General features: G+C 58.1%; 1 protein-coding gene across 1 annotated transcript; it reads left to right on the top strand.

The window, feature by feature from the left end:
• Window positions 1-1,122: 1,122 nt before the first annotated feature.
• SH3RF2 (SH3 domain containing ring finger 2) lies at window positions 1,123-24,939 on the top strand. Its single transcript, XM_066196814.1, has 8 exons — window positions 1,123-1,494; window positions 11,198-11,455; window positions 14,236-14,562; window positions 17,932-18,026; window positions 19,431-19,601; window positions 19,781-19,992; window positions 20,503-20,864; window positions 21,672-24,939. Exons 1-8 carry the CDS (start codon window positions 1,123-1,125, stop codon window positions 21,933-21,935), a joined length of 2,061 nt encoding a protein of 686 aa, XP_066052911.1. The 3' UTR covers window positions 21,936-24,939.
• The last annotated feature ends 72 nt before the right edge of the window (window positions 24,940-25,011 follow it).

Genomic DNA, 25,011 nt, shown 5'->3' with positions numbered 1-25,011 from the left:
GGCCGCTCGGACCCCTCTGGACCCGTTTCTGGGCCCGGGTGTCAAGGGCTGGGCTGGCACAGGGAGCAGCTGCTGCCTGTTGTGCCCCCCTGCCCCAGCACAGCCCACTACCGACCAGCCTGGAACTGGGAACACGGGGGGCTGCTGGAGAGCGGGTGAGGGCCCCAGAAGGCGGGCGGGGGGTCAGCCCGGCCCCGCTGAGGCTGTCCCGGTGCCCCCGGCCCCACCGGGCGGGCGCTGTCCGGTTGAGCATCCCCGGGAAGGCGCGGCTGGAGCGGCCGCTGCCCGCCCGGAGCACCGGGCGCGGGAAGCCGGGTGCGGAGCGGGGCTGGCACACGCAGCCGGCCCGTGCCAGTGCCCGGTGCCAGGGCTGCCCCGGTGCCCGTGCGGCCGCTGCAGGCCCGGGCTTGAGCCCCGCCGGGCGCCGGCCGCAGCCCCCGGCCGGGAGCCGAACAGGTTGGGCGGCTCCGGGCTGTGGGAGGAATAATCGCTCGGGGTTGATTCAGCGAGCTGAGGCGGCCAAACCGGGCGAGGATGGCAGCGCGGAGCCACCCGCGGCCCCGCCGGGTACCCCCGGCCAGCGGCGGCGTTTGAAGCGGATTTTGTGTCGCTGCCGCGGAGCGCGGGGCGAGCCCGGCCGGCGCTGCCCGCGGCGGGGGCGGGCGGAGGCTGCCAGGGCCGCGCACCGGGCGAGCCGCAGCCGGGCCCGGCACCGACGGGTCGGGGCCGCTGTTTATCAGGGCCTCTCATCTCCTGAGCGGGGAATTTTTCCGCGCCGTGTCGGTCGCGCTGCGGAGCAGGAGCGCTGCAGCCGGCCCGGCGCGGCTCCGGGCCCCTCTGCCCGGCCGGCGGGAGCCGGTGCCCGCCCGCAGCAGCCCCTGGCTCCGGCTGACTCAGGGGTGACTCACTGCAAAGCGGGCTGCGGGCGCAGCCGGTGTGTTCGCAGATTGGCTGCGAGCGCGGCTCTGGATGTAGGTGGTGGCTGCGCTGCCGCTCCGGCAGCAGCTCTGCCCCGCGCTCCCTCCTCCGTGCCCGAGCCCAGCGCCCGCCCGGCCCTCAGCTCCGCTGGATGCGGGCTGTGGGCGGCCCCGGCCCCGCTCCTGAGGGGGCTCTGCCCTGAAGATGGATGACTTGGCTCTCCTCGACCTGTTGGAGTGTCCCGTGTGCTTTGAAAAGCTCGACGCCACAGCGAAGGTGCTGCCGTGCCAGCACACGTTCTGCAAGCCTTGCCTGCAGAGGATCCTGAAATCCCAGAAGGAGCTCCGGTGCCCCGAGTGCAGGACCCTCGTGCTGGGCAGCATCGAGCAGCTGCCCTCCAACCTGCTCCTCATTCGCCTCCTGGATGGAGTCAGGTGTGGACAAAACGTCCCCAGGTTCGGCTCGATCCAGAGGTCGGGGGTCCTGTCCTCCCCCGCCTCCCTCAGGAGGGTCCCCAGGGGGCTGCAGCTGCATCAGCACCGGCTGGCGACCAACCCCCGGCTCCACATGGAAGGGGTAAGCAGCTTCTTAGTTCTTTCTTCCGCCCAGGAGCGTCCAAAGGTTCCTGCTGTGTGCCCAGAGCCGGGAACCTTCTCTGTTAGCAGCACTGCAGAGTGTTTGAACTGGGAGCGAGTGTTTTGTTTGAAATTTGGCTGCTGTTTTGATGTGATATTTGACTGTTTCAAATCCACCACAGCAGAAATTGACTCCCAGGCTGAGGCAAGGCCAGCCTGCCCTTCTCCTTACAAAAACTCCCCAGAGTTTTCCGATGCTTCCTGGCTTTTGAGGGCATTTCAGGTGCCTGGACTTTCGGGCAATACACTGCTTTTGACTGATAGCAATTAAGTCAGTAATTGCAGAGCTGTAACTGTTAGTGGTGCAGAAGGTATTTCCGTAGCTGCACCTCCGTTTCCCTGCACTGGAATAGAAGGGGGGTGCCCAGTGATGCTGCTGCTGCTCCTTCCAAAGTTCTTGGGGGTTCACTAGTTAAAAATATTAAATTTGACCCACAGCTGTACCTAGGGATGATTTACTAGGCTAATTTTAAAATTCTAAGTTCTTTCCATAATTTTCTTTAACAACACAAAAGCTTTCTTTGAATAATGAGGACATGGTATTAGACCTGTTAAAAGAGCTTGGCTGAGATGGAATTTAGGGTAGAGTCTTGTGGCTTTGCCTTTCCCCACACGTCTCTAAAACCTTTTAATAGCACTCAGGAGCTTGGCTGAAGGGGCGGTTGGATGCCATAACCTGGTCAGAGCGCGGCAAGGTGTGTGCCCTGTGCTGGAGCCACGCAGGTCCCGTGCTGTGTCCTGTGGGTGTGAGCTGGCACAGGTACCCCGGGGAATCTCTGCGGTGCTGTTGAGGGATCTGGACGGATCACACACCAAAACCCAAATCCCTGGGGAGCTGCTCTCCCTGGTGTTCCTGCTGTGCAGGCTGAGCCCAAGGCAGTGTTCCCCTCTGCCTGGCACAGCCCAGCCAGGGACAGGGACAGGGACAGGGACAGGGACAGGGACAGGGACAGGGACAGGGACAGGTCTGGGGGCACCAGGTGACACTGCCCAGCCCAGAGCACTCCCCTGGCTGCAGCACAGGGGCCAGGGCCAGAGTGTAGCAGCTCCTTGGGCTGCCCGTGCCCCCTGCCCAGGGCCCTGCTCTGACCCTGCTGGGAGCCACCGGGTCCCCAGGGGAGCTGCAGGAGCTGCTGGGGCCCTTCCTGCAAGGGACAAACCCCCAGCAGTGACAGGTTCCAGTCACTGCCATCCCGGGCAGCATTCCAGCTGACAAGGAAAAGGTTGTAGTTCTTCCTACTGGACTCTCCTGGCCCTGGATGAAAGAGCACAAATACGCTTGTCTGGTTTTCTTCCCTCTCACTCATTTCTTGTTTCTTTAACTGGTTCTCGGGACAGGTGGGAACTTGCTCCTGGTGCATAGTGGCAACATCCATCCATTCATAGTTCCAAAAGCTTTTAAGACCGACTTAAGACCAAACTCCTGGGAAGCAGCAGAGCCAGTGAGCACTGGGGGAGCAGTGGCTGTGGCTGCTCCCTGGCACTGGGACAGCCCTCTGAGCTCCGGTGCCTCTCTGGGAAGGGATATAAAACACATTACACTGAAATACTCTTAGACTTAATTAGTTACTTAATTGTAAAACACTTTGGAATCCTCTGCTGCAAGGTGAAGAATGCAATGTGTTAGTCACATTTTGGTTTTAGTGGTTTTAAATGCCTGCATTCAGGACCAGAGGTTACTTTGGGTGCTCCAGTGGGGTGTTAATGGATTTGGAGCCTCCCCTGCGCTGCCACTCGGTGACAGCAGCATGTCGCCCAGCAGAGCAGGGATGCATTTGAAAGTGCCTGTGCAGTGCAAAGATGAGGCTGTGATGAGGGAGACTTGTCATCACCCTGCCCCGTGAGTTCCATGGTCACCTGCAGCAATCTGGGGAAGTGGAGATCTCCGGATGTTTGTGAAGCTCAGAGCAGATTCTTTTTGTCAGGAATCACAGTGAGAGCAGCTGCCCTGCAGTGTTGCTCACCCTGCCACAGCTCTGCCCTGGGTACTCACAACTGCAGTGTCCATGTGCTGCTGCAGAGGAAGGTCCCCAGAAACAGACTGCCCCAATCTGCAAGGGCTGCTGATTACCCCAGCGCTATCCACCACCCTGTGCTACAAAGCAAACACAACTGACGTGCCTCACACAGCACTGCAGCCAGAGCCACCACCCAGCCAGGAGAGGGGCCAGCGTTTGGTTTTACCAAGGCTGTTCTATAAATAAACTTCCTTTACTCCCTGGAGCTGAGAACATCACAAGTTGGATCAAAGTTTCAGCAGAGATGTTTCCTTGCCAGCTTTTTGCTCTTCGTGCTCATGAGCCTCCATGAAGGCAAAAAATAAAATCAATCCCTCATCACCCAGCAAGCCAAGAGCTCGTCTCATTCTGAGCAGGAGGAGCAGCAGGCCCCCACGGAGCTGCTGGATTAGCACAAATGCAGCACTTGGTTTGTGGTCAGGAATTTCCCAGAGCCAGCTGTTCAAAACCAGGGAATTTTCTAATTACAGCCCATCCCAAGCGATTTATTTGCTGGCATTTAAATCCCTTTTGAATCCACTTCCTACGAGCTAACGTGGTGTGGGCACGTGCTGGGCTCGTGCACATGGACCCGTCTGTGTAACCACGGCCTGGCGGTGCCAGCCCTGAGCCCCTGAGCCCCTGCTCTGCCCACAGCTGCCCCTGGCACCTCGGCCAGGCCTGCAGATCCTGAGCACCAATGCAGAGAGGACGAGGCTCTGGGTTTTCAGAATCTCCACGTAATAAACTGTCTGGGATTTAAGAATAAAAGGACTTGCTGGGAGGTGTGTGAGTAAATAAGCCACGCTGAAGCCTTTGAACTCCTAGGAGCCGCCCCTGGCATGTGCCAGGTGTGGTTGCAGCTTGTGCTGAAGCTCCTCCTCACCTGGCTGCAGCCCCAGGTGAGCAAGCAGACCATGTGTGCTGAGGTGTGCACAAAGCTCCCACGCCTCTGCAGGGGGGTGGGATGGCCCAGCTGCACCCTGCTCAAAACTCCATCCAGGCCCTGAGCAGCTACTTGGGTGCTGAACTTTGTCATGCAACAAACATGGGACAGTGAGCCAGAGGAAAAAAGTTCCCCGTGTGACAGCTTGCCTTGGGAAAACACGGACCACGCAGATTTAACTGTGACTTGGGCTATTTTCTGTTCGCATGAACTGAGTGCTCAACACCCCCTTCCAGCATTTCATGGGAGATAGACAGATAACACCTCTATTGGGATAAAAATACTCTGCACTCCAACGTCCCACCTTCACACGGACGTCTATAGATAGTGCCTGCGTCTTGGTATTTTCTCCTCCTCCAGAATCATCTCCAACTCCTCTCTGCATTTGACAGACAGCGCTTGGATTGCTGGAGCTTCTTGAAGTCTTCTTCAAAGCAGACTCCATGTTTGCCCCTGGCTGAGGCAAGCGAGTTTCCTGGCCCCTCACTGAGCCAGCCCCTTTCCCACCCTCCCCAAAGCCCCGGCAGTTCCTGTGGGGCCACAGCAGTGACCCCAAAACGCGTGTCCCGTGCCCTGGGGCTGCCCAGGTGTTGTGGGGATGTCACACACCCGTGGGTGCTGCCCAGGCCCGGGCTCTGCCCGGGGTGGTGCTGCTGGCTCCTTTCCCACCAGAGCATCCTCTCAGCCCACAGCTGCTGGGGCGCCACAGACCCCTCAGCTGGACACGGAGATGCCTCATTTGGCTGCAGAATTCTGTGTGGTCGGAGGGCCTGTCTGGAGGAGGGGTTTGTCCCAAGGCTCCTCCACTGCCGTGTCCCATCGGGGTTCACCTCATTCTGAGAGAACGAGGAGCTGCTCCCACAGCACTGCTGGCACCTTGTGCCAGGCATTGCTGTGTTTTCTCCCTGCGTGTGCAGCTTTAGCACTTTTATCCACTACAAAGAGAGTGAGGTCAAGGCAGGCTGATGCACAGCACGCACGCCAAAAGCTGTGTGAGCAACAGAGGCAGCACAGGGCACTCCTGGGTGGTACCTCGGGCAGTGGGGAGCCCAGAGACCTCCACGGCCAACAGCAGGAGCCAGTTTCGCTGGTTTTACAAAATTAGGTACCAAGCTGCAAACACATAAAAGTGTTTTGTTTCCAAGGCAATGAGTCAGGCTCAGATGGAGAGTCAGGAATAGCACAGCAGGGCTCCTCTGCGAGCTCACCTGCACAGCGCCGTGGTCAGCCAGGAGCCGCAGGGTCTGAGCCCCCTCTGGTCACATTTTCCCTGCTGGTCACTGTCCCTGTGGCCATGGAGCTGCTCACTGGCCCGGGTTTGTCGTTGTCCCTGCAGAGGGGGAGTGGGGAGGAGGCACAGGGCCGGAGGCAGAGGGTGCCCAGAGAGAGGGGAGAGCTCTCCCTGCTGCCAGCACCTCTCGGGTTCAGGGGGCCGGGCCCGGGGCCACGGGCAGAGGTGGCCACACTGCCCAGGGCTGGCAGCACTGCCAGAGGAGCCACATCAGCACTCCCCTCCCAGCACAGGGAGGGCACTGAACCGGCAGGGAGAGGGCTCGGGAGCAGCAGCAGGGAGCAGGATGCAGTTTCCTCCCTGCACAATAAACAGGTGCTGAGGCAGAGCATCATGACTGGGCACGCCGAGGGCTGACACAGTTTGTTTTCCGTGCAGCTTAAAGCCGTGACACACAACTTAACCACTGCCCGGGACTGCTGACAGCAGCACAGACTCATCTGATAGAGCAGCAGCCAGCCAAGAGGCGTGAGAGGGTTTCCTGCAGACCCTGCAGCCTGAGCCTGCTGGGCCCTGCCCCGTCCTCCCTTTCCTCTCCCCCTGTCCTGCTCTCCTGTGCCCCCGCAGCTCTGCCAGCCCCCAGCAGCAGAGCCACACTCACTGCGAGTGTCCCACCTGTTTCACACAGCAAAGTGAAGCCTGATCCAGCTGCGTCCCCTGGGGAGCCCTGGGGGCATCCCCAGCTCCCCAGGGATTCCTCTGGAGCCGAGCGCTGGCACTGGTTCCTCAGCATCTCCCATCCTCTCCATCAGAGGGGCTGCTCTGTGTTTTCTCTAATCGTTTCCCCCATTTTCCATGTCACCTTTGCATTCCAAAGCCAGGCCAGGGTCGGGGTGGCCAGAGCCTCGATGCTGTGAGTGAGGAGAGGGGTCAGTGCTCCCAGTCCCTCTGCCCTTCCCCAGCAGCTGCACCCTGCAGACGGAGCAGCATAAAACCGGCTGAAGCCATGCAGTTCACACCTCCAGCATGTCCCCGTGGTGGCCAGTTGGCTCAGGAGCAGCGGCCAGCGGCATCAGCCATGGCCAGTGCTGGCCTCCCGTTTGGGCAGGCCCAGGAGGGAGCGGGGCAGCCCCAGGGCTGATGAGAGCAGGAGGGACTGGCTTTGTTCTCCCTGCTGCACACAGTCTACGCGTGCTTGGAAGACAGGAACAATCCTCCTCAGGGAAGAAATAATTCAGAAACCACCCAACTGTCTGAATCCTCAGAACGTAATTATGTGAAGAGATTGAAATGACAAGTTCACTTTTGAAGGTTTTGTTCTCTGTGACAAGGCTGAAGTTATCTCCTCTGCCGAAATGCAGAAAAACAGAATTGCAATGGCAATTAATTTACATTCAAATAGCTCTTTTCATCCACGAGCCCTGAACCGTGCTAGCTGAGCACACAAGCAGGTGATGGGGCCCATTCATGCCACGCAGACACAGGCAGTTGTGGCAGGATGTTGGAGGCAGCTCTCAGTAGGCAGAAGGGATGGAGATGTCATCGATCACCTCTATAAAAACCGGCGTGTGCCCATCCTTGGGTGCCAGTGTGTGGCTGGTCTCCAGCTCCACGTGCCCGGTGTAAGTCCCAGCTCGGCGGGAGCATGGCCTGGGCTGTGCCCTCAGATCTGTCCTGGAGTCCCTGGCTGCCTCGCGGTGAGGCATTCACTCTGCTCAGCGCTGTCCTGGCTCCTGCACGAGGTCCTTGGTGTGGTTCTAAAGGGAGTTGCCAGGGACAAGCTTAGGGGCATTCCCAGCTTCCATCAGCAGCCTCTCCCCTTCCCTGTGCTCCCTGCTCTGCCCCAGTGATCCCTCCCCAGCCAGCACCACAGGCTGCTTCTCCTTCTCTTCTCTGTAAAACCCCGTGCTCCGAGCAGGGGTCGTTCAGGAGTCCCGTGCTGGGGAGTTATAACCTGCTCATTTCAGATGATCAGAGTGCATTTCTCTGCTAGGAAGAGCTGCCCCAAATTGCTTCCTCACACACACATACATATTTTTAATCTTTGTTTTGTGCGGAGGGAGACTCAGAGGCATTGGATGTCTGCCCAGCACAACTGATGCCAAATACCAAAAATAGTGAAAAAACATAAAATCTTTTCTCCCTTTTTGGCCTCAGATCCACTGAGAATGGGGACAAGGAGCTGAAGTGCATCTGCCATGACCGTCCCTGCTGGCAGAGTGGCCAAGGAGAGAAAAGCATCTCCCCCAGAGATGGTGCTGACGCCAGGGGGTTCTGCTGCACACCTGGCCTTACCTGCTGCCTCCTCTCCCCAGGGCTCCTCACGCTCTCTCCAGGCTCCCCCACGGCCAGGGGCACCTGGGCTCAGCCTCTCTGGGAGCCTGGAGCAGCTCCCGGGTCTCACCCAGGCATGAGGGAGGAGAAAACAGAGGGGAAAATCGGCAAAAGTGAGGCAGCATCAAAAAAAAGCAACAGGCACCCCCCAAAATGTGTTCCTTTGCTGTGGTTTCCCTCTCTCTGCTGCTGGGCAGCAATACTGTACACAAACTTTCGGCAGCCTTGAGTTGAGTTTTCCCCAAAGCTGCTCCCAGTGCTCTCTCACAGGGGTGTTCAGACAAATGCCAAACTCCACCAGCGGCCGGCCGGCCGGGGTGTGCAACACTTGGTGAACGTTCGCTGCCACCACCACCACCCTGCTGGAACAAAATGCTGCTTCGGATGGACTGAGAGCAGCTGCAGGTGCTAACGGGAGAAGTCTCCCCCAAACCAAAGCAGATCCTCCTGCCCCTGCAGGACCACGCTCTGAGCTGGCAGGGAGAGCCTCTCCCTCTGCCCTCAGCCCTCCAGGCGCTCCTTGGCTTTATCGCGGCTTAATTAGCACCCCAGTTTCTGCCTTTGCAATTAACCTACTTTAAATAAAGCAAAACAGGTCCCTTGCAGAGGATCTGGGACACCCAGGAGTGGGCAGGAGCCAGCCCAGACTGAGACAGGGCTCAGGGGAGCTCAGAGCTGCAGCCACAGGAGAGAGGTGATGGCTGTGACTGACCTCCCACCCCAGCCCCAGCCCCGTGGCTGCCACAGAGGGGTCCAGCTGTTCTCTCCTACACCCTAAAAGCACGTCAAAAAACAGGGGCTCTGCATGTCTTTCTGAAATCTTCAGCTTGCAGCTTTATTTTGTGACGGGCCTGTAGAGTAAAAACCACATTAGATGCTCACTGTGGGTAGGTGAAGGCTGAGTTTACGTCCTAAATAAAGTTGGGAAATCGATGGGACATTTTTGGCTCAGTATCTGAGAAGCCAAACAAAAATTCTTCTAAAAATTTTAAAATATCAAAACCTGCAGACTTTGGGAAAAGCTGACTTGGGTTGGGAGATTTGAAAAGGCAGCAAAGTGTGAGGAAAGGGTTAAAGAGGAGGGGAAGAGCTGAAGGTTGAGAGTGTGGTTAGAGGAAGAAAGAGCCCACTGATGCAGCCATCCATGCATCCAAGTGGAGGGATGTGTTCAGCCAGACCCAACACCACACACACACCTGTCCCACCTGGGTTTCGGCTATTTATCCCGGTCTGCCCTGCTGCCTCATGCCTTTGCCTGCTGGAGAAAGAATATTCCAGACTCTCAGCACTCTGCTCCTTGCCCTGTTCCCAGGTAGCACCAGGTATGCATTTCATTTCGGAGTTTCTCTTCTTTTTAATATATTTCCATAACTCATTCACGCTGCCTTTAATGTTTGGCTGTATCCTGCCGTTCCCTCACATCCCAGACGTGGCTGCTCCTCCTTCCCAGGCCCTGTTCTCACACTCTCTGAAAGCCCCGTTTGTTTTCTGAGGCAATGCGAGGTCTGAGCTGCTCGTGCCTGTGTGACAGCAGGCAGTGGTCCCAGCGCGGAGAGCTGCTGCCCGTGCCCTGTCCCCGCGGCCTGCTCTCCTCACACATCCAGCTGTGTGTTCGCAGGGAGTCTCCATGGACCTGACTCCTGGTGTTCTGCTGGCGGGCAGCACTGCCCCAGCCTCCCTCTCCCATTTCTTTTCTCCCAGCCGAGTGCTGTGGGTGTCACTGAGCCAAGCACATGTGTTTACTGGGAGCACAAATTAAGAGAGAGAATGACTTAATTAGAACTAAACATTAAACTAATTGCTTCCCATTTCCAAGGCTTTGAAGTAAGAGCAGTACATGAAATTTTTCTCTTCTTGGCTCCTTCTCCCTACCAGGCATCAGGGTTTGGGGATGCTGGAAGATCCTTCGTTCCAAAACCTTAACAATATCCATGGGAAATTTGATCTTTTCCACACTTCTGGAAACTAACGTTGAGATTCTCACTTCCACCTTCCTGACCTGTGAAAAGTGGCAGAGAGAGAGGGAGCTGTGCAGGAGTCCTGCCCGAGCCCTGGCCACGGGCACAGCTGGGGCTGGGGACACGCACAGTAACAGGCAGGAAGTGTGGACTGTGTCACTGGCACAGGAGTCTCCTGTGAGATGAGCGGGAGGGGGTCACCCTGGCTTGGAGGAGCTGCAGGGCACAGTCCTCACCGTGCCACAGCAGCTGGCAGCCTCCGAAGAGAGAAGGACAGGGCAGAGCCCAGTGAGGGGCAGTGAACAGCCTCCTGCCCCTGGGCACTGGCACTTCTGCTTCCAGCTGCTCCAGGCTCTGGAGCGAGGGACAATCCCAGCTTCCCAACTTCCAGCACGGAGCTGTGCCACCAGCTGAGGCCAGGAACGGAGCGCAGCATTTGGGGTGTCCCCTCGGAGTGTAGGGCTGCTCCGTGGCCAGGAGCCCTCAGAGAGGGAGGGCAGGAGCCCCACGCAGAGCTCTGGTGCAGGCTGGGCTCAGCACAGCAGCTGCTCTAGGGGAGCTTGGTCACTTCATCCTGGGGAGAGCCGAGGTCACAACGTCCCTGCGCCTCCTCTGGGTTTGGCACATGTGTCACGTTACACTGCAACAACGATGGCGTTTAAGCCACCTCTTCCCACAACCCAGGAAAAGGCTGAAATAAACTCACAGTCACATGTGTTAAAGCAGGGATAGAGCCACGCGAGCGCAGAACCTGCACTCACCTGGCTCTGCTGCATTCTCCTGGCAGGTGACAGCCACCAGGTTGACTGGATGATAGCTGTGACCTCCAGTCCTTCTGAAACAGAAATACCTGGGTCATTAAAATGGATATTGTGTTGGAGGAGCCCTTAGAGCAGGCAACAAGAACGCTTGGGAAGACTAGGTTAAGGTCTTAACTGTTTCTTAATATTCTTAAACAAGTCCAGCCTGCTTTTCATCTTGATACAAACTTAGCATAAGTATTTGGGAGCTTGTCTTCATTAGTAAAACCCATCAAGGAAGGATGTGGGTAGTTAATCCTAATAAATGCATGCTTAAGCCTTAGACCTCTGCGCTTTTTTTTTCCCATTAATTGTGAACACTTTTGGGGAACTCTGTCTGTGTGGGACAAACTGCAGGGGCTGTTTCTCGTCCCCCAGGTGCCACGAGCCAGGGCCCTGTACACCTACCGTGGGCACAACCCCGGGGAGCTGCGCTTCAACAAGGGGGACACGATCGTGCTGCTGCGGCAGCTGGATGAGAACTGGTACCTGGGAGAGCTCAACGGCAGCAGCGGCGTCTTCCCGGCCAGCTCCGTGCAGGTCATCAAACACCTGCCCCTGCCCCGGCCCCTCTTCAGCCTGGACCTGCGGGGCCGGGACCGGGGCGACAGCAAGGACATCCTGACCCTCCAGAAGGTACGGGACAGCGGGGAGAACAGGGACATCCTGACCCTCCAGAAGGTACGGGACAGCGGGGAGAACAGGGACATCCTGACCCTCCAGAAGGTACGGGACAGGGGGGAGCACAGGGACATCCTGGCCCTCCAGAAGGTACGGGACAGGGGGGAGAACAGGAACATCCTGATCCTCCAGAAGGTACGGGACAGGGGGGAGAACAGGGACATCCTGACCCTCCAGAAGGTACGGGACAGCGGGGAGAACAGGGACATCCTGACCCTCCAGAAGGTACGGGACAGCGGGGAGAACAGGGACATCCTGACCCTCCAGAAGGTACGGGACAGGGGGGAGAACAGGAACATCCTGATCCTCCAGAAGGTACGGGACAGGGGGGAGAACAGGGACATCCTGACCCTCCAGAAGGTACGGGACAGCAGGGAGAACAGGGACATCCTGACCCTCCAGAAGGTACGGGACAGCGGGGAGAACAGGGACATCCTGACCCTCCAGAAGGTACGGGACAGCAGGGAGAACAGGGACATCCTGACCCTCCAGAAGGTACGGGACAGCGGGGAGAACAGGGACATCCTGACCCTCCAGAAGGTACGGGACAGCGGGGAGAACAGGGACATCCTGACCCTCCAGAAGGTACGGGACAGGGGGGAGCACAGGGACATCCTGACCCTCCAGAAGGTACGGGACAGCGGGGAGAACAGGGACATCCTGACCCTCCAGAAGGTACGGGACAGCGGGGAGAACAGGGACATCCTGACCCTCCAGAAGGTACGGGACAGCGGGGAGAACAGGGACATCCTGACCCTCCAGAAGGTACAGGACAGGGGGGAGCACAGGGACATCCTGACCCTCCAGAAGGTACGGGACAGCGGGGAGAACAGGGACATCCTGACCCTCCAGAAGGTACAGGACAGGGGGGAGCACAGGGACATCCTGACCCTCCAGAAGGTACGGGACAGCGGGGAGAACAGGGACATCCTGGCCCTCCAGAAGGTACGGGACAGCAGGGAGAACAGGGACATCCTGACCCTCCAGAAGGTACGGGACAGGGGGGAGCACAGGGACATCCTGACCCTCCAGAAGGTACAGGACAGCGGGGAGAACAGGGACATCCTGACCCTCCAGAAGGTACCACCTGCAGCCCCGGCTGTCCGAGACCCTCCCCAGCTCCTCAGGAGCACCCCTGGGTGTCTGAGGGTCCCCAGCCCCCTCAGACGCTGCTGCCAGCATTAACCCTGCCCTGCAGTGTTCCCTGGGCACCAGGGTGACAAGGAGCACCCGCAGAGGGACGCGGGTGGCCGTGGCTGGCGCCAGCTCAGCGCGTTCCGGACTCCGGAGACCTTCCAGCCACCCTGGCAGAGCTCTGCCAGCGCTGGTCTAGACATTAATTGTGTTGTGCAGTTTAGCTTGAGATGCAGGCTGTAAACGGCACCGGCACCAGTTCCTAGAAATAAAATTAATACTTGTAATGCCCGTAATTACAGCAAGCTCTGCTTTGTGGCTGTTTTATAGGAGGACACAAGCAAAACATCTTATTTGAAGCTCTAATACACTTTTTTAAAATGTCTTTTCATTTAATGAAATCATTTTGGCTTCAGTAATGACTTATTCAAGTCTGGCATTAACAGACACAAGTTAGTTAAGGGACACATACAGCCACCAAGGAATTAGAAATTAATTCTAGAGAAGGCAAAGGTAGGGCTACTGTGGGAAACGTGGGGCTCTCCCAGCCCTGACACGCAGTTTGTGCCCCAGTTTATGTCTCCTGGGATTTAGACAGGCAGAAAAATGTTTCCAGTTTGCTCAAATGCAGAAATGACAGGATGGCCATGGCACATGTGTACCTACACACACACTGTGGGCTTTAAAGCTCATTTTGGAGAGGGAAAATGAGAGAACCAGCCCTGCTGTAAAACGACAATGTCTGGGAGCCACCTGTACCTCTCCTGCCACGTCTCCCTGTCCATTCCAGGCATCGAGCACATTGCTTTCCACGAGTGGGTGAGATTCTCCAAGTTTTGCAATTCATCAATGTCAACAGTAAATCATGATTAATTCCTCTGGCACCCGTGGTGGTGAAGAACACTGTCACCACATGCCCTTTGCTACTAACACCCTGATCAGCAGTTTCCAAGAAGGACTGTGTGAACACTGCCCGTATGCAAACTCGGGGCTGCCTCTCCCTCACTAACCCCAATCCTCAACAAGCCAGGGTGTTTTCAAGGGAAGCAGGACCGAGCCATGAATGTTCAGGCTGACAGAGATGGAACTGGGTGGATCTGACCCTGCTGGGAATGCCACCAGCAGCGAGGGCCTCTCCGAGCCCGTGCCATACCCTCAGCTGCAGGGCTTGGGTGTCCTGTGGAGGATGCACCCACGAGTGCCAGCACAGACAGGGACACGGGGGTCTAAACATCCCTTTAATTCAGAGTTAGAGTTATCAAGTACAGCTCTGCCAGCGCCTCTGCCAGCCAAGGCTTTAGACAGGGAATATCTCAGGGGGAGCACTCATTAACCCCTTGGCAATGCCTTGTCTTAGCACAAGCTTTTCAAACCAATTTTGATTTCGCTGTCAGCTTTGAACGGAGAATTTTACACCCAGAATTTGTCACTGACCACAGATGAGAGAAATGGCAGACCCCAAGATTTTAAAGATAGCCTGCAATCTTTACATTTACAGGTTAAAGCAGCTCTGCTGCCCGACGGGGCAGGGGAGCAGAGCAGTGGGGGCTGTGCCGGGGTAACCTCTGACAGTCCATCGCGTCTCCTGTTGTCTCTTGCAGCCCAGCAGCCCCGCCCAGCAGCTCCTGCAGGCCACCAAGAGCCACTGGTCCCCGCAGCCGCAGGGCGTGTCCCCGCAGGCCAGGCCCGCGGTGCCCAAGGTGGCCGAGGTCCCCAAGGTGGCCGAGGTCCCCAAGGTGCCCGAGGCCCGGCGGAAGAGCCTGCGGCAGTTCTCCATCACCACGGCCCTGAACACGCTGAACCGCATGGTGCACGCCGAGCGCCCGGCGCTGCACATCAGCTCCCCCGTGCTCATCAGCTCCAGCAACCCCAGCGTGCCCACCCAGAGCAGCGACAGAGCCGAGCTGCCCTGCGGGAGCCCGCTCCAGGTAAGGCAGTGCCACTCTGCAGCCACCCCTGCCCGTCCTGGGGCAGGCACACACACTGACCCTCCCGAATTTACCCACTCCAGGCAGAGGAGCCTCATTCCTTCTTCCCACACTGACTAAAGATCTGAGCACAGACTCCTCACAGGTAGCTGATATGGGAGTAAAGGGGTTTTTTTTACATTTATATGACATCTTTCTACCTTTTTTAGAGCAGTCAGCCATCCCCTGGCAGTTCGTAACACCTGCAGGCACTTTGCACTGAGCACCAGCCTGCAGAGAGCAGGATGTGATGTCCTGGGTTACGAGGGGAAATGAAACGCTACAGGAGTTCCATAACTGAGCTGAAACTGCATCATGTCTCACACCCCCAAAGGGACCTTACCCAAAGTCTCAGTGTGAACCACTGCCAACAGCAGAAACAAGAGAGGGGACCTGTTAGGGTTTGGCCTTGGAAGGGGTGGAAATTGCTTGCTTCCAAAGAGCAGGGATGCTCCCAGAGCTTTGCAGAGGCATCTGCCGTTTCTGGGACAAGATGCAGATTTCTTTTCCATCTCTGAGTTTGGGCTGCAGTGTCTGAGCTGCAGTGCTGAGATCCCTTCCCAAGCCGGGTAGGCACAGCCAGGGCCGCTGGGGGCCGAGGGAGCAGGGGCTGCACCCCAGGACAGCCGAGGCAGGGGGGCTACACCCCAGGACAGCCGAGGCAGGGGGCTGCACCCCAGGACAGCCGAGGCAGGGGGGCTGCACCCCAGGACAGCCGAGACGGGGGCTGCAGGGTCCCACCGCAGGAGCCGCCTGCCTCCAGCACCAGGGAGCTCATCCCGGCCCATAAAAGGGAATAACCAGCGCAGCCCCAGCCCTCCTCCTCCGGCTCCTGCTTCCCCTCGGGTGCCAAGCCGGGCTCAGGTGGAGCCAGAACCAGTTCTAGGGCTGCGGTGGCCGTGTCTGTGCATGTGCCTCTTGTGCAAGGGCTGTGGGGTGAGGGCAGCGGGGCACCCACGCCCTCCCTCCCTCCCTGCCGCTGGAATCCCTTCCTGGCCCCGGCCGGGCTGATCCCGGCTCTGGCAATCCCGGTTCTGGCAATCCCGGCCCCGGCAGTCCCGGCTCCGGCCGGGCTGATCCCGGCTCTGGCAATCCCGGCTCCGCCAGTCCCGGTTCTGGCAATCCCGGTTGTGGCAGTCCCGGCCCCGGCAGTCCCGGCCCCGGCAGTCCCGGCCCCGGCAGTCCCGGCTCTGGCCGGGCTGATCCCGGCTCTGGCAATCCCGGCTCCGCCAGTCCCGGTTCTGGCAATCCCGGTTCTGGCAATCCCGGTTGTGGCAGTCCCGGCCCCGGCAGTCCCGGCCCCGGCAGTCCCGGCCCCGGCAGTCCCGGCTCGGGGCACGCCGGGCCCGGAGCTGCTGCTGTGCCCTTCAGGTCGCTGAGCGGAGCTGATAAACCCACAGCTGCCCCGGCACAGCCGGCTCTGCTGGGCCAGAGGGGATGGGATGGATGTCCAGGAGCCCCCGCCGCCCGGGATGGGGTCGGGAGGGCTTCCCTCCCCTCGGGGCAGCGGCTGGACGCTCTCAGTGCAGCGCTGCGGGTCACAGTGGTGACACACCTGGAAGGGAGATGGAGTGAGAGAGCGGTTTCGGGAGAGGCAGGGTGTTAAACCCTTTGTACTTAAAAGGGCCTGCAAGGGACTCGCAGGGGACCAGCAAAAGTGAATGCTCTAATCAGTTCCATGTGGCTCGAAAATACTCCTTTCAATCTTTTTTCCCCTCTGCATGTTGCCAATGCAAAGGCAGCTTTGAGGATGCTCTAAATGATGGTTGCTCCCAGGCTCAGGGGAGCACAGAGAGGAAAAACATGGAGCTTTTCACCCGGAAGGGGACATTTCAACACAGCTCCATCAGGAAAACCAGCAAAAGGCTGGTATTTTGTTCCAACGAAGAAAAAAGAAATTCGAAATACCCAAATTTCAAGCATCTTGATTATGGTAATTAATAGAACAGAATTATAATTTCCAGTCCACTTTATGAGTGCCTGGTCCAATCCTGCCTGGACTAGAAAACGAGGAAGGCAGAGAAGGTTTGAAGCTGACCTGCCACTCCAGGTCTGAGACAGAAGCTGGAATTGCTGGGGTGTTTTAATTAATTTAATTTACTGGAGAGCACCAGAGCGGGTGAGTCACTTTTCTTCTTTCCTAGATCCTTGCCAAGCCAATGCTCCAGCACCGCATTACAGACATGACCACTAGAAATTAGATTTGAAATGAACACGAGATTAAAGCCCCAGCTTGCATCATTACAGACCCTGCGGTGGCTGCTGGAGAGCAGAGCTGCCGCAGGGCCACATCCCAGCTCGTCCCGCTGTCCTGGGCGTCCCGGGCCGCTGCTGCCCTCACGGCGGGGACAGCGGGGACAGCAGGGACAGTGGGGGACAGCAGGGACAGTGGGGGACAGCAGGGACAGTGGGGGACAGCCCGGCCCGGTGTCGCCTTGCAGCCTGTGCAGGGCCGGCTCAGGGAAGGAGCCGCTGCTGGAGCTGCTCAGCCCGGGAACGATCCGCGCTGCAGGAGGGGCAGCTCGGCAGGAGCATCCCCGGGATGCCTCTGCCATCCTCCCTGAGCACGTGGGGCACAGCCCGGGTGTCCCGGAGCACCCACCCCGGGCTGCCAGCGCCGCCCGGAGCCACCAGGGCAAAGGCAGGAGCCGCAGGGACAATCAGAGTGTGCCCAGCTGGCACAGACACGCAGGTTGGGCAGCCGGGGCCCCGCAGAGCCCAGCGGGCACAGGGGGCACAAAACCGAGCTCAGAGGAGCAGGAACACCCCGCAGGCAGGCCCTGGTCATGGCTGGGTGCTCAGCGCAGACCTGCCTCAGGGGACATCAGCCCAGCTGGGGGATGAGGAGGGACAGCCAGTGGGGACAGCCCAGCACGCTGCTCGTGGCCTCACTGGCACAGCAGGGACAAGGAGTCACCTCCGGCCCTGGCAGGCAGTGACTGGCACAGCTCAAGGCACAGTTAGCAGCAGAAACGGGGCTGCAGCTCCTCCCTGGAGCCCCAGAGACCCCTGTGAGAGCACAGAGGGGACATCAGGGTGGCTGGTTCCACTCTGCAGGTGCAAAATGACAGTGGGGAAAGGACCAGGTGGGGATCGGTCCACAGGATCTCGATGATCCTGGAGGTTTTTTCCAGCCTAAATGATTTTGTGATTCTGAGTTTTTTCCTCTTGCTGCCTGGTCTTTTTCTAAGTCAAATGCTCCAAACTCTTCTATTTTCTGAAATGTCTTTGGTGGTTTTTTGAAGGGAGGGTGAAGCCAGTCGAATGTTAGCTGAAAGAAGCTGACAACCAAATTATTATTTTCTTTTCCTTGCTTCCTTTCTCCTGTAGGTCAGCACCTCTTACTACCCCTCACCAGGACCCCTGGGGCCGCCAGCAGCCATTGTCACCCTGCCCCACCTGCAGCAGCAGGGGCCAGCTTACCTGTACGTAAGGACACTGGAATGCTTTGGGGGGTCAGGGTGAGATTTCCTGCAGCCTTACCATGAGCTCGCTCCTGCCAGCTGGGAGGTGCAGACAGACCAGAGCACAGCTTGGATCCAGAGGCAGATCCATGTAGGAATGTACCTGCCTGGGCTGAGCAGGGGGTGGCAGAGACCTGACATCACAGCTGAGTGCATCTTCCTGCCTCACTGTTATCTGTGGAGAAACAGCTCTGCCTCTTTGCCAACCATGCATTTTATTATTTTTTTGTGTGTGTGTAAAGAAACTAATTACTCCTTAAGTGCCTCTAGTCATTTATCCTGAAGCCTTCATGGCCACGGGTGGTTTGACCAATCCAATTTCTGAAAACTTTCACAGAGTTAAAATTTGCAGATAACACCCTGTGATGATTACATCAAGGTAAGATTCACCACCCTGACACTTCAGTAAAGCGTCTAAAATAACGACAGCGCCACAGCAGGCTGTTTACACAGCGCCCGGCACCCCTGGTGCAGGGCCAGGCTGTGGGAATGCTGGTGCCCAGGAGCAGCACCCACAGCTTGGTGCGGTGTTGGGACCCTCACACACCATCATCAGCCAGCCCAGGCTCCAGCACACACTTAATCCAAAGGACAAGAGATCTCTCAGGAGCTTGAAATGATTTGCGGAGGGATGGTGGAGAGCATCCCAGCAGGTGCCTGGTTTGCACAGGTGCAATGTCAGACCAGCACCTGCGCAGCCTCCCCTCGGGGTGGCTCCTGAACAGCCTCGAGCTGCTGCAGCCACGTCGTTCTCCATGGCCTCCAGTGGCAGCCGCTCCAGCCCCTGTGTCCCAGCCAAGGAGACGGAGGCAGGTAGGAGGGGAGGCAAGCGTGGTGCTCTTCCCTGGGCCTCCAACACCTCCTGGTGACGCTCCAGGCAGGCAGATCCGAGGCCTCTGGATTCAAAGGCAGAGTTGCCTGATGCTATCTAGAGCACGGCACCGTAACTGCGCTCTTTCAAGAGCTTTGCCTTAGGACAGGTACTTGGCAGGCCCCTGATCGTGCTTCTGATGGAGCACTCACCGTGTGAGGTGCAGAGCAGCAGCTTCCTCCTGCCCAGCATTTGTCACCCTGGGCTGGCACCTGTGGGACAGAAACCATCCTGCCGAGCTGCTTTGTTCTCCATTCCTGCCGGCTCTTTTATTCTTATCCCCTTCGGCCTGAGCTAACAGGCTGTTTGTCCCCTGCGAGTTCTCTCCACAAACGGCAGCACCCAAACGCAGCACTGGCCGAAGAGGGCCGGGGCGAACAGCAGCAGCGGCACCAGCAGCATCCGCAGCATCCCCCGGCACAGCTCAGCCCCGGGCTGCCCCAGTCGCCCCGCCCGGCCCCGGCTCTGCCTCCCCTCACGCTCTCTCTCGGCAGGTGCGTGGCCCTGCACTCCTACGCGGCTCACGGACCGGACGAGCTGGAGCTGCAGAAGGGAGAAGGGGTCCGTGTCTTCGGCAAGGACCAGGACGGGTGGCTGCGGGGCATGTCCCTGGTCACCGGCAGGGTCGGCCTCTTCCCCGGAAACTACGTCGCTCCCCTCTTCAGGTCTGGGGTTTCTTACGCGAAACAAAAACGTGGAGAGGGAGGGGGTGACACAGAGCTTGGGGTCGTCTGGTTTCCGCGGAGTACCCTCGGCAAGGCACCCCCCATCAGAACTGACCGGGGCCAGGGGTCCCTCCGCAGGCGGGACGGCCCCGGCAGCTCTCGCCCTTCTCTTCCAACAGGAAATCCAGCCTCTCCGACTCGAAGATGCCTTCCCTGTACACCTCATGGACGCTGTCGACCTCCTCGCTGTCCTCCCAAGGGAGCCTGTCGGAGGCCGGCCCGAGGCAGAGCCGGGCGCTGCGGCCGCTGCTGCTGCCCGTGCCCGTCCCGGCCCCCGGGAGGAGCCCGGCACCGGCCCCGCTGCGCCGCGGCCGCGGCAGCACCCGGAGGAGTAAGCGCCCGGGGGCTCGGGGGGAGGCACAGGGACACATCCCCCAAAGCACACCGGCTGCTGCGGGCAACGCTCCCGCACCGCCGCTCGGGCCCGAGCCGGGCTGCTTCGGGAGTTCCGGGGGGGTTGGCTCAGCGTGGAAATATTCCGTGCAGAGCTGTGTGCGGAGCTCGGTGGTTATATTCTGTCCAAGGAGGCTGCAAGGTTTGTCTTCGCCCCATGCACGCTGTTCCGTAATACACTTCCAGGAGCATTTGGGGAACCAAGTGTGTGCTCTCAGCTCTGCACAGAGCTGCTCCTGGCGGCAGCAGGGCCCTGGCAGGGGCCCCGGTCAGTGGTTTTACACCCGAAATCGGTGCCGGTGCGCAGGGCTGGGCACGGGGTGATCCCTGGGGGCTACAGCCCCGCGGGTGCTGTGAGCAGGGCTCCCGGTGCGGGGCCGTAACCACTGCTCACTCTGCGCATTTTGGGCTCCTGACTAAATTCCCTTCCGTGGTCCTTGCTCCCCAGACGGATCCCTGCAGAGGCCAGGACAGGCAGGGATCCCCGTGCAGATCACCGGCTCCCTCAGGCGTCCCTCGGCTGCGGGGCGGCCTCAGCACTTCCAGATTTACCCGCACGGCAGCTCCCCGCCGCACAGCATCCCTCCCGGAGCCGGCGCGGACGAGACGGCGAGGCCAAACTTCTCCTATGAGGCTTCACCGGCGCTGCTGGTCAGGGGAGGGGAGAGCCGGAGCCCCTCCGTGTGCAGCTCGGTGATCCTGGACGCCAAAGAGCCCCCGGTGAAGAGCGAGGCGGCTCCAAAGCCGCCCGCGTCAGCCCCGCCGTCCATCCTGGTGAAACCGGAGACCTCCCGCAACAACGCCGAAAAGGTACAGCCAGAACGCCCCGAGCATCCCCTTGGAACCGGCAGTGTCAGCCAAAATAACCAGGGCCAAACCCCCCCGGGCTTTGCTCCATCCTCACCAGCTTTTCTTCCAGTAGAGATCACTGGGATTGACACGCGCGTTACGAAATCGGGTGTTTGTGCTGCTGAGGCAGCTGCTCAGATTAAGCCCTGAAGAAAGGCAGGACGCTGCAGGGGCTCTGTCCCTGTCACCGCGTCCAGTCACAAGCAAATCTCGAGACTTTTCTGAGGTCATAAATTGGAGAAGAGTCTGTGAGTTTGGGAGCCACAGAGCTAGTGCCAGGCAGAGCTTTGCAGAACTCCCCCGTCTCCCTCGTGTCTCTTTGGCTGAACCATCTGGAATGGGAATTTCTTTCCCTTCTGGCAGCCAGAGAGAAATTTCACGAAGGTAAAATCATTCTAGTGAAAATTCTAGAAAATTGCCCGAGTGACAGATTCTCCTTCCCAGAGTACCCAAAGATGTTCCCAAATCGCTCCACGTGCCCCCAAAAGCCAAGCTGAGAGCTCCCGGGCAGCTCAGCATCAGCTAGGAGAGAGCTGCTGGTGCTGCGCTGCCTCCCGCTCTCAGACCAGCTCTCTTTGGCCCCCAGGAGCTGCCGGCGCTGCTGTGCTGGTCCCTGGGGCTCTCTTCCACCTGCCATCATCACCCGCACATCACCCCGGCCTTCTCTGCAGCACCCCGTACCCCCTGAGCACATCTCCCAGGGAGCAGCGGGGAGGGCGGGCAAGGTCTGCTCTTCCCTCCCCTGACTCTGGCCCCTTCTCGCTGCAGCAAGTGAAGACGGTGAGGTTCCAGAACCATAGCCCGCCGCCGCCCAAGCGGCACAGCCTGCAGCCCTCGCCGAGGCTGTCCCGCAGCAGGACAGAGCCCGAGGGCTCGGGGCTCCCCGAGCTGCTGGTGCTGTACTCGCCGCGCCTGGGCTCCAGCCCGCTGCACCCGCGCCGGGCGCTGCACCCCAAGGCGCTGTCGCTGGACCTGTCGGGGCAGCTGACCTTCCCCATCAAGAAGAGCTACAGCAGCATCTCTGCAAACTGACCGGGTAACCCGCGCCTGCCTTCCTCCCCGCTCCTGCTCCTCTCCCTCGGCTCACGGCCGGCCCCGCATCCTCCCCCGCCGCTGCCCCGCTGGCCCCGCACCGCCGGCAGCCTGCGGACCTGCCCGGGGCTTGCAGAGAGCTGTGGGGACCTCCGAGGGACCGACCCCCGCCCGGGGCTGCTCGGGCACGGGGGCTGCGCCCGGGCTGTGTGACCTGCCCAGGTCACCGCACTGCGCCACAGCAGCGGCGGCACGGGAGGAAAGCGCGCGGGTACCAGCGGGAGCCGCACTTGGTTTGGTCTCCTCAGGGCTGCAGAAAAGCCCACAGGGACCAAACACTGGCTCATCACCTGCCTGTCTCAGGATAAACAAACCATAAATCAGAATCAGTCAGCTCCTGGCTGATGGTTCATGCTGCCTTTGAGGGGAGGGGGTCGTTCAGATTTTTTTGTTAGGGAGGTTGCTTGCTTGCTTTTCTCATTGGTTTTAGCCCAGGAATTTTAACACAGAAGTCTTAAAGGTGGTTTGGAGGGCAAAGAGCCAATGGAAAGGGCTTTGCCACCACTGCAGTCACCCAGGCTCCGCAGTGAGGGCACTGAATCTCCCTTCTCCTCATTGCTTGTTTTCCTCTGATCACCTGTCAGCTACCTCCTGCCCACGAGCTCCTTCGAGCCCCTTCCCACCACCCACCCACTCAGATGTGGCTGTTGTAAATATCTTAAGCGGAATTCATGGGTTTCAGATGCATGAAACATTGTCTGTGTAACAGAAAGCAAAATCAGATTTCACCATGCCCCAGACCCCGCTCTGCCCAGCAGCACCAGCGCTGGCTTCCAGCTTGCCCCAGTCCAAGCAGTCTCCTGTGAATCCCAGGGAAGCCAGCAGGGCTGTGCTGCCTCACAGCTGTGCCTGCTCCCCACCAAACCTCTGCACAACAGATTTTGGTCTCCTGACAGGCGGAGCTGCGCTCCCTCCAAAACTGCCCTGACATCCCACCTTGGTTACCTGCATACGGACCCAGGGAGGGAACTCCACTGCTCAGTGGAGACTCCTGGCACAGCCTCAGAAAAGGACGTTTTTTCCTAAAACAACACCAAGGGAATGGATAATTCCCTACACCACAGCCCCTGGACCTTCCCTCTTCCAGGCTTTCTGTTTGTGGAGCAGGAAAGCTGGGTCTGCCTGTGGGGATTTTCAGTGGCACAGCAAGCTCCAAGGCACAGATCTGTTCTCACCCTGTGCTCTGTCAGAATTCCAGCTCCTGCAGAAACACCCTGACAAGCTGAAAGCACGCTCGGTGTCCAGGTGTAAAAGGCGGCAGCAGCTGCAGAAATGAGGGTGAGTCCAACTCAGCGACACCACCTCAGAGACAGCTGCGTGCCTCGGGGGAGACGTGCTGGTGCTGTGCTCAGGACAGCTGTGATCCTGTTAAAGCTGAACAGAGAGCAGCTGGCTCCGTCAGACACACCCGCATCTCCCAGCGCACTCAGAAATGAACAGAATTGCACTCACTCCATCAGCCCCTCTCTCCCTCTGGGAACTAAGAGTGCAAACACTGGCTCCAAAACGTTTTAGTTGGAAACGCCAGAGCAGCCTGGGACTGTGTAAAATCACACATTTATCATTCTTAGGGGGTTTATTCATTGCCCAACACAGTCATTGCAGGTAATTTGTGAAACGGTGTGTTTGAAGTGTGATCACAGCTCAAGACTTTCCAGGTTGTCAAAAACTTCACTATGTCCCATTCAAAAAGTAACATTTCCAAATATCCATGAAGTCAGCGTTTAGAACCCCAAACTGTCCATGAAGCGATGAGGACTTGCCAGCAAAGCCCGTGGGAGCTCCACAGGCTGATCCCTTTGTGTTCCCAATGGGAAGCGGTGCTGGATCCCAGGCTGCCTGGGGAACACACCAGGGACCCCCCCCGTGCCAGGCTGAGGAGGACTGAAGGGTAATGAAGGGGGAAAGATCTGTTTACAACAAAGTTAAAGCCAAAGCAGATCTTTAAGCCAGAAGGGGTCACAAAAGTTCCCTGGTCCTTTCCATGCTCAAGGGGGGAGTTCCACTGTCTACTTTCTGCACCCAGCCCAGGGAATGCTCCAACGAAATGTTACAGCCAGGTCACCATCCGTGAGAGATCATAAATTACTATTTTTACATTTATATCTTAGAAACAGTAGGATGCATAACCTTTGCTTAGTTGGTGATGGGTAGGAGGAATAAATCAAATATGTTTCGTTTATTGTTCAGAGACTCTTGTACAAATTCAGGGATGCTGAATATTTTTTCCATGAAGTGAAATTCATTTTTTTAAAAAAGGTTTTTTTCAATTCAAGGTACTATTCGGGAGAAAAGTCAATAAACGAGAAGAGATTAGTTTCCTGTTTTGTATCAATCCTCAAGCTATTTATTTTGTATTTCTGTAAAAAAGAGCAACGGTTTAAAGACATTTTAAGTTTTCAGAAGTTTATTCATCCAAGTTTATAGCACTAATGCTTAGCTCTGTAGCCTGTAGATAATTAAATTAATTGGGGCCGAAGGGATTACAGCCCCTCGTGCACTGGAAGCACTGGGGAAACACGGGGCTCAGGAAAGCTTTGGCACCCACCATGTGAGACACCAGCCCATGGCAGCTGCTGTGGCACCATTAAAACTTTTTGCATGAAAAAGCCCAAGAATGTTCATTTTCACTTTCTTATTTCAGGTTTTGCCTGTGGGGAACAGATGGCAAGGGGAGGGGGAGTTACCTGATTGCAGGTGTGAAATGGAATGAAAAGTCCAGTCCTGGGGCAGTACCCAGGAGAGAATAAACCACGATGAGACCTTAGACATCCAATGTGTCAGAAGGACTTTGAGCCAGCACAGGTGACATCACCACACTCCTTACCCTGTGTCACACCAGTTTCCACCTGCCAGGGCCACCTCTGTTTCCCCCCAGCCTCCTCAGTTAAAGCCTTTGCCTGAATCAGGTGCTGAGAAGCAGCACAGCTCCCTGGAGGAAGGAGTTGAGTTCTAAGTGTGGCATTCAAATTTCATTCTGAAGACCCTGCCCACAGCTGGAAAGGAAGGGGCTCCA

Source organism: Chamaea fasciata, unplaced genomic scaffold (genome assembly GCF_029207755.1).
Source record: "Chamaea fasciata isolate MVZ Bird 193981 ecotype frontalis unplaced genomic scaffold, bChaFas1.0.hap1 SCAF_15, whole genome shotgun sequence".
NCBI lineage: Eukaryota > Metazoa > Chordata > Aves > Passeriformes > Sylviidae > Chamaea > Chamaea fasciata.
This window is presented reverse-complemented; position numbering and strand designations above follow the sequence as displayed.

What these genes read in the sequence shown, in the direction of transcription:
- SH3RF2 (XM_066196814.1), top strand. Translation starts at nt 1,123, where the DNA reads ATGGATGACTTGGCTCTCCTCGACCTGTTGGAGTGTCCCGTGTGCTTT. An exon ending in CCCGGCTCCACATGGAAGGG is followed by an intron (nt 1,495 to 11,197) that starts GTAAGCAGCTTC and finishes CTCGTCCCCCAG; the next exon opens with GTGCCACGAGCCAGGGCCCT. An exon ending in ACATCCTGACCCTCCAGAAG is followed by an intron (nt 11,456 to 14,235) that starts GTACGGGACAGC and finishes TGTCTCTTGCAG; the next exon opens with CCCAGCAGCCCCGCCCAGCA.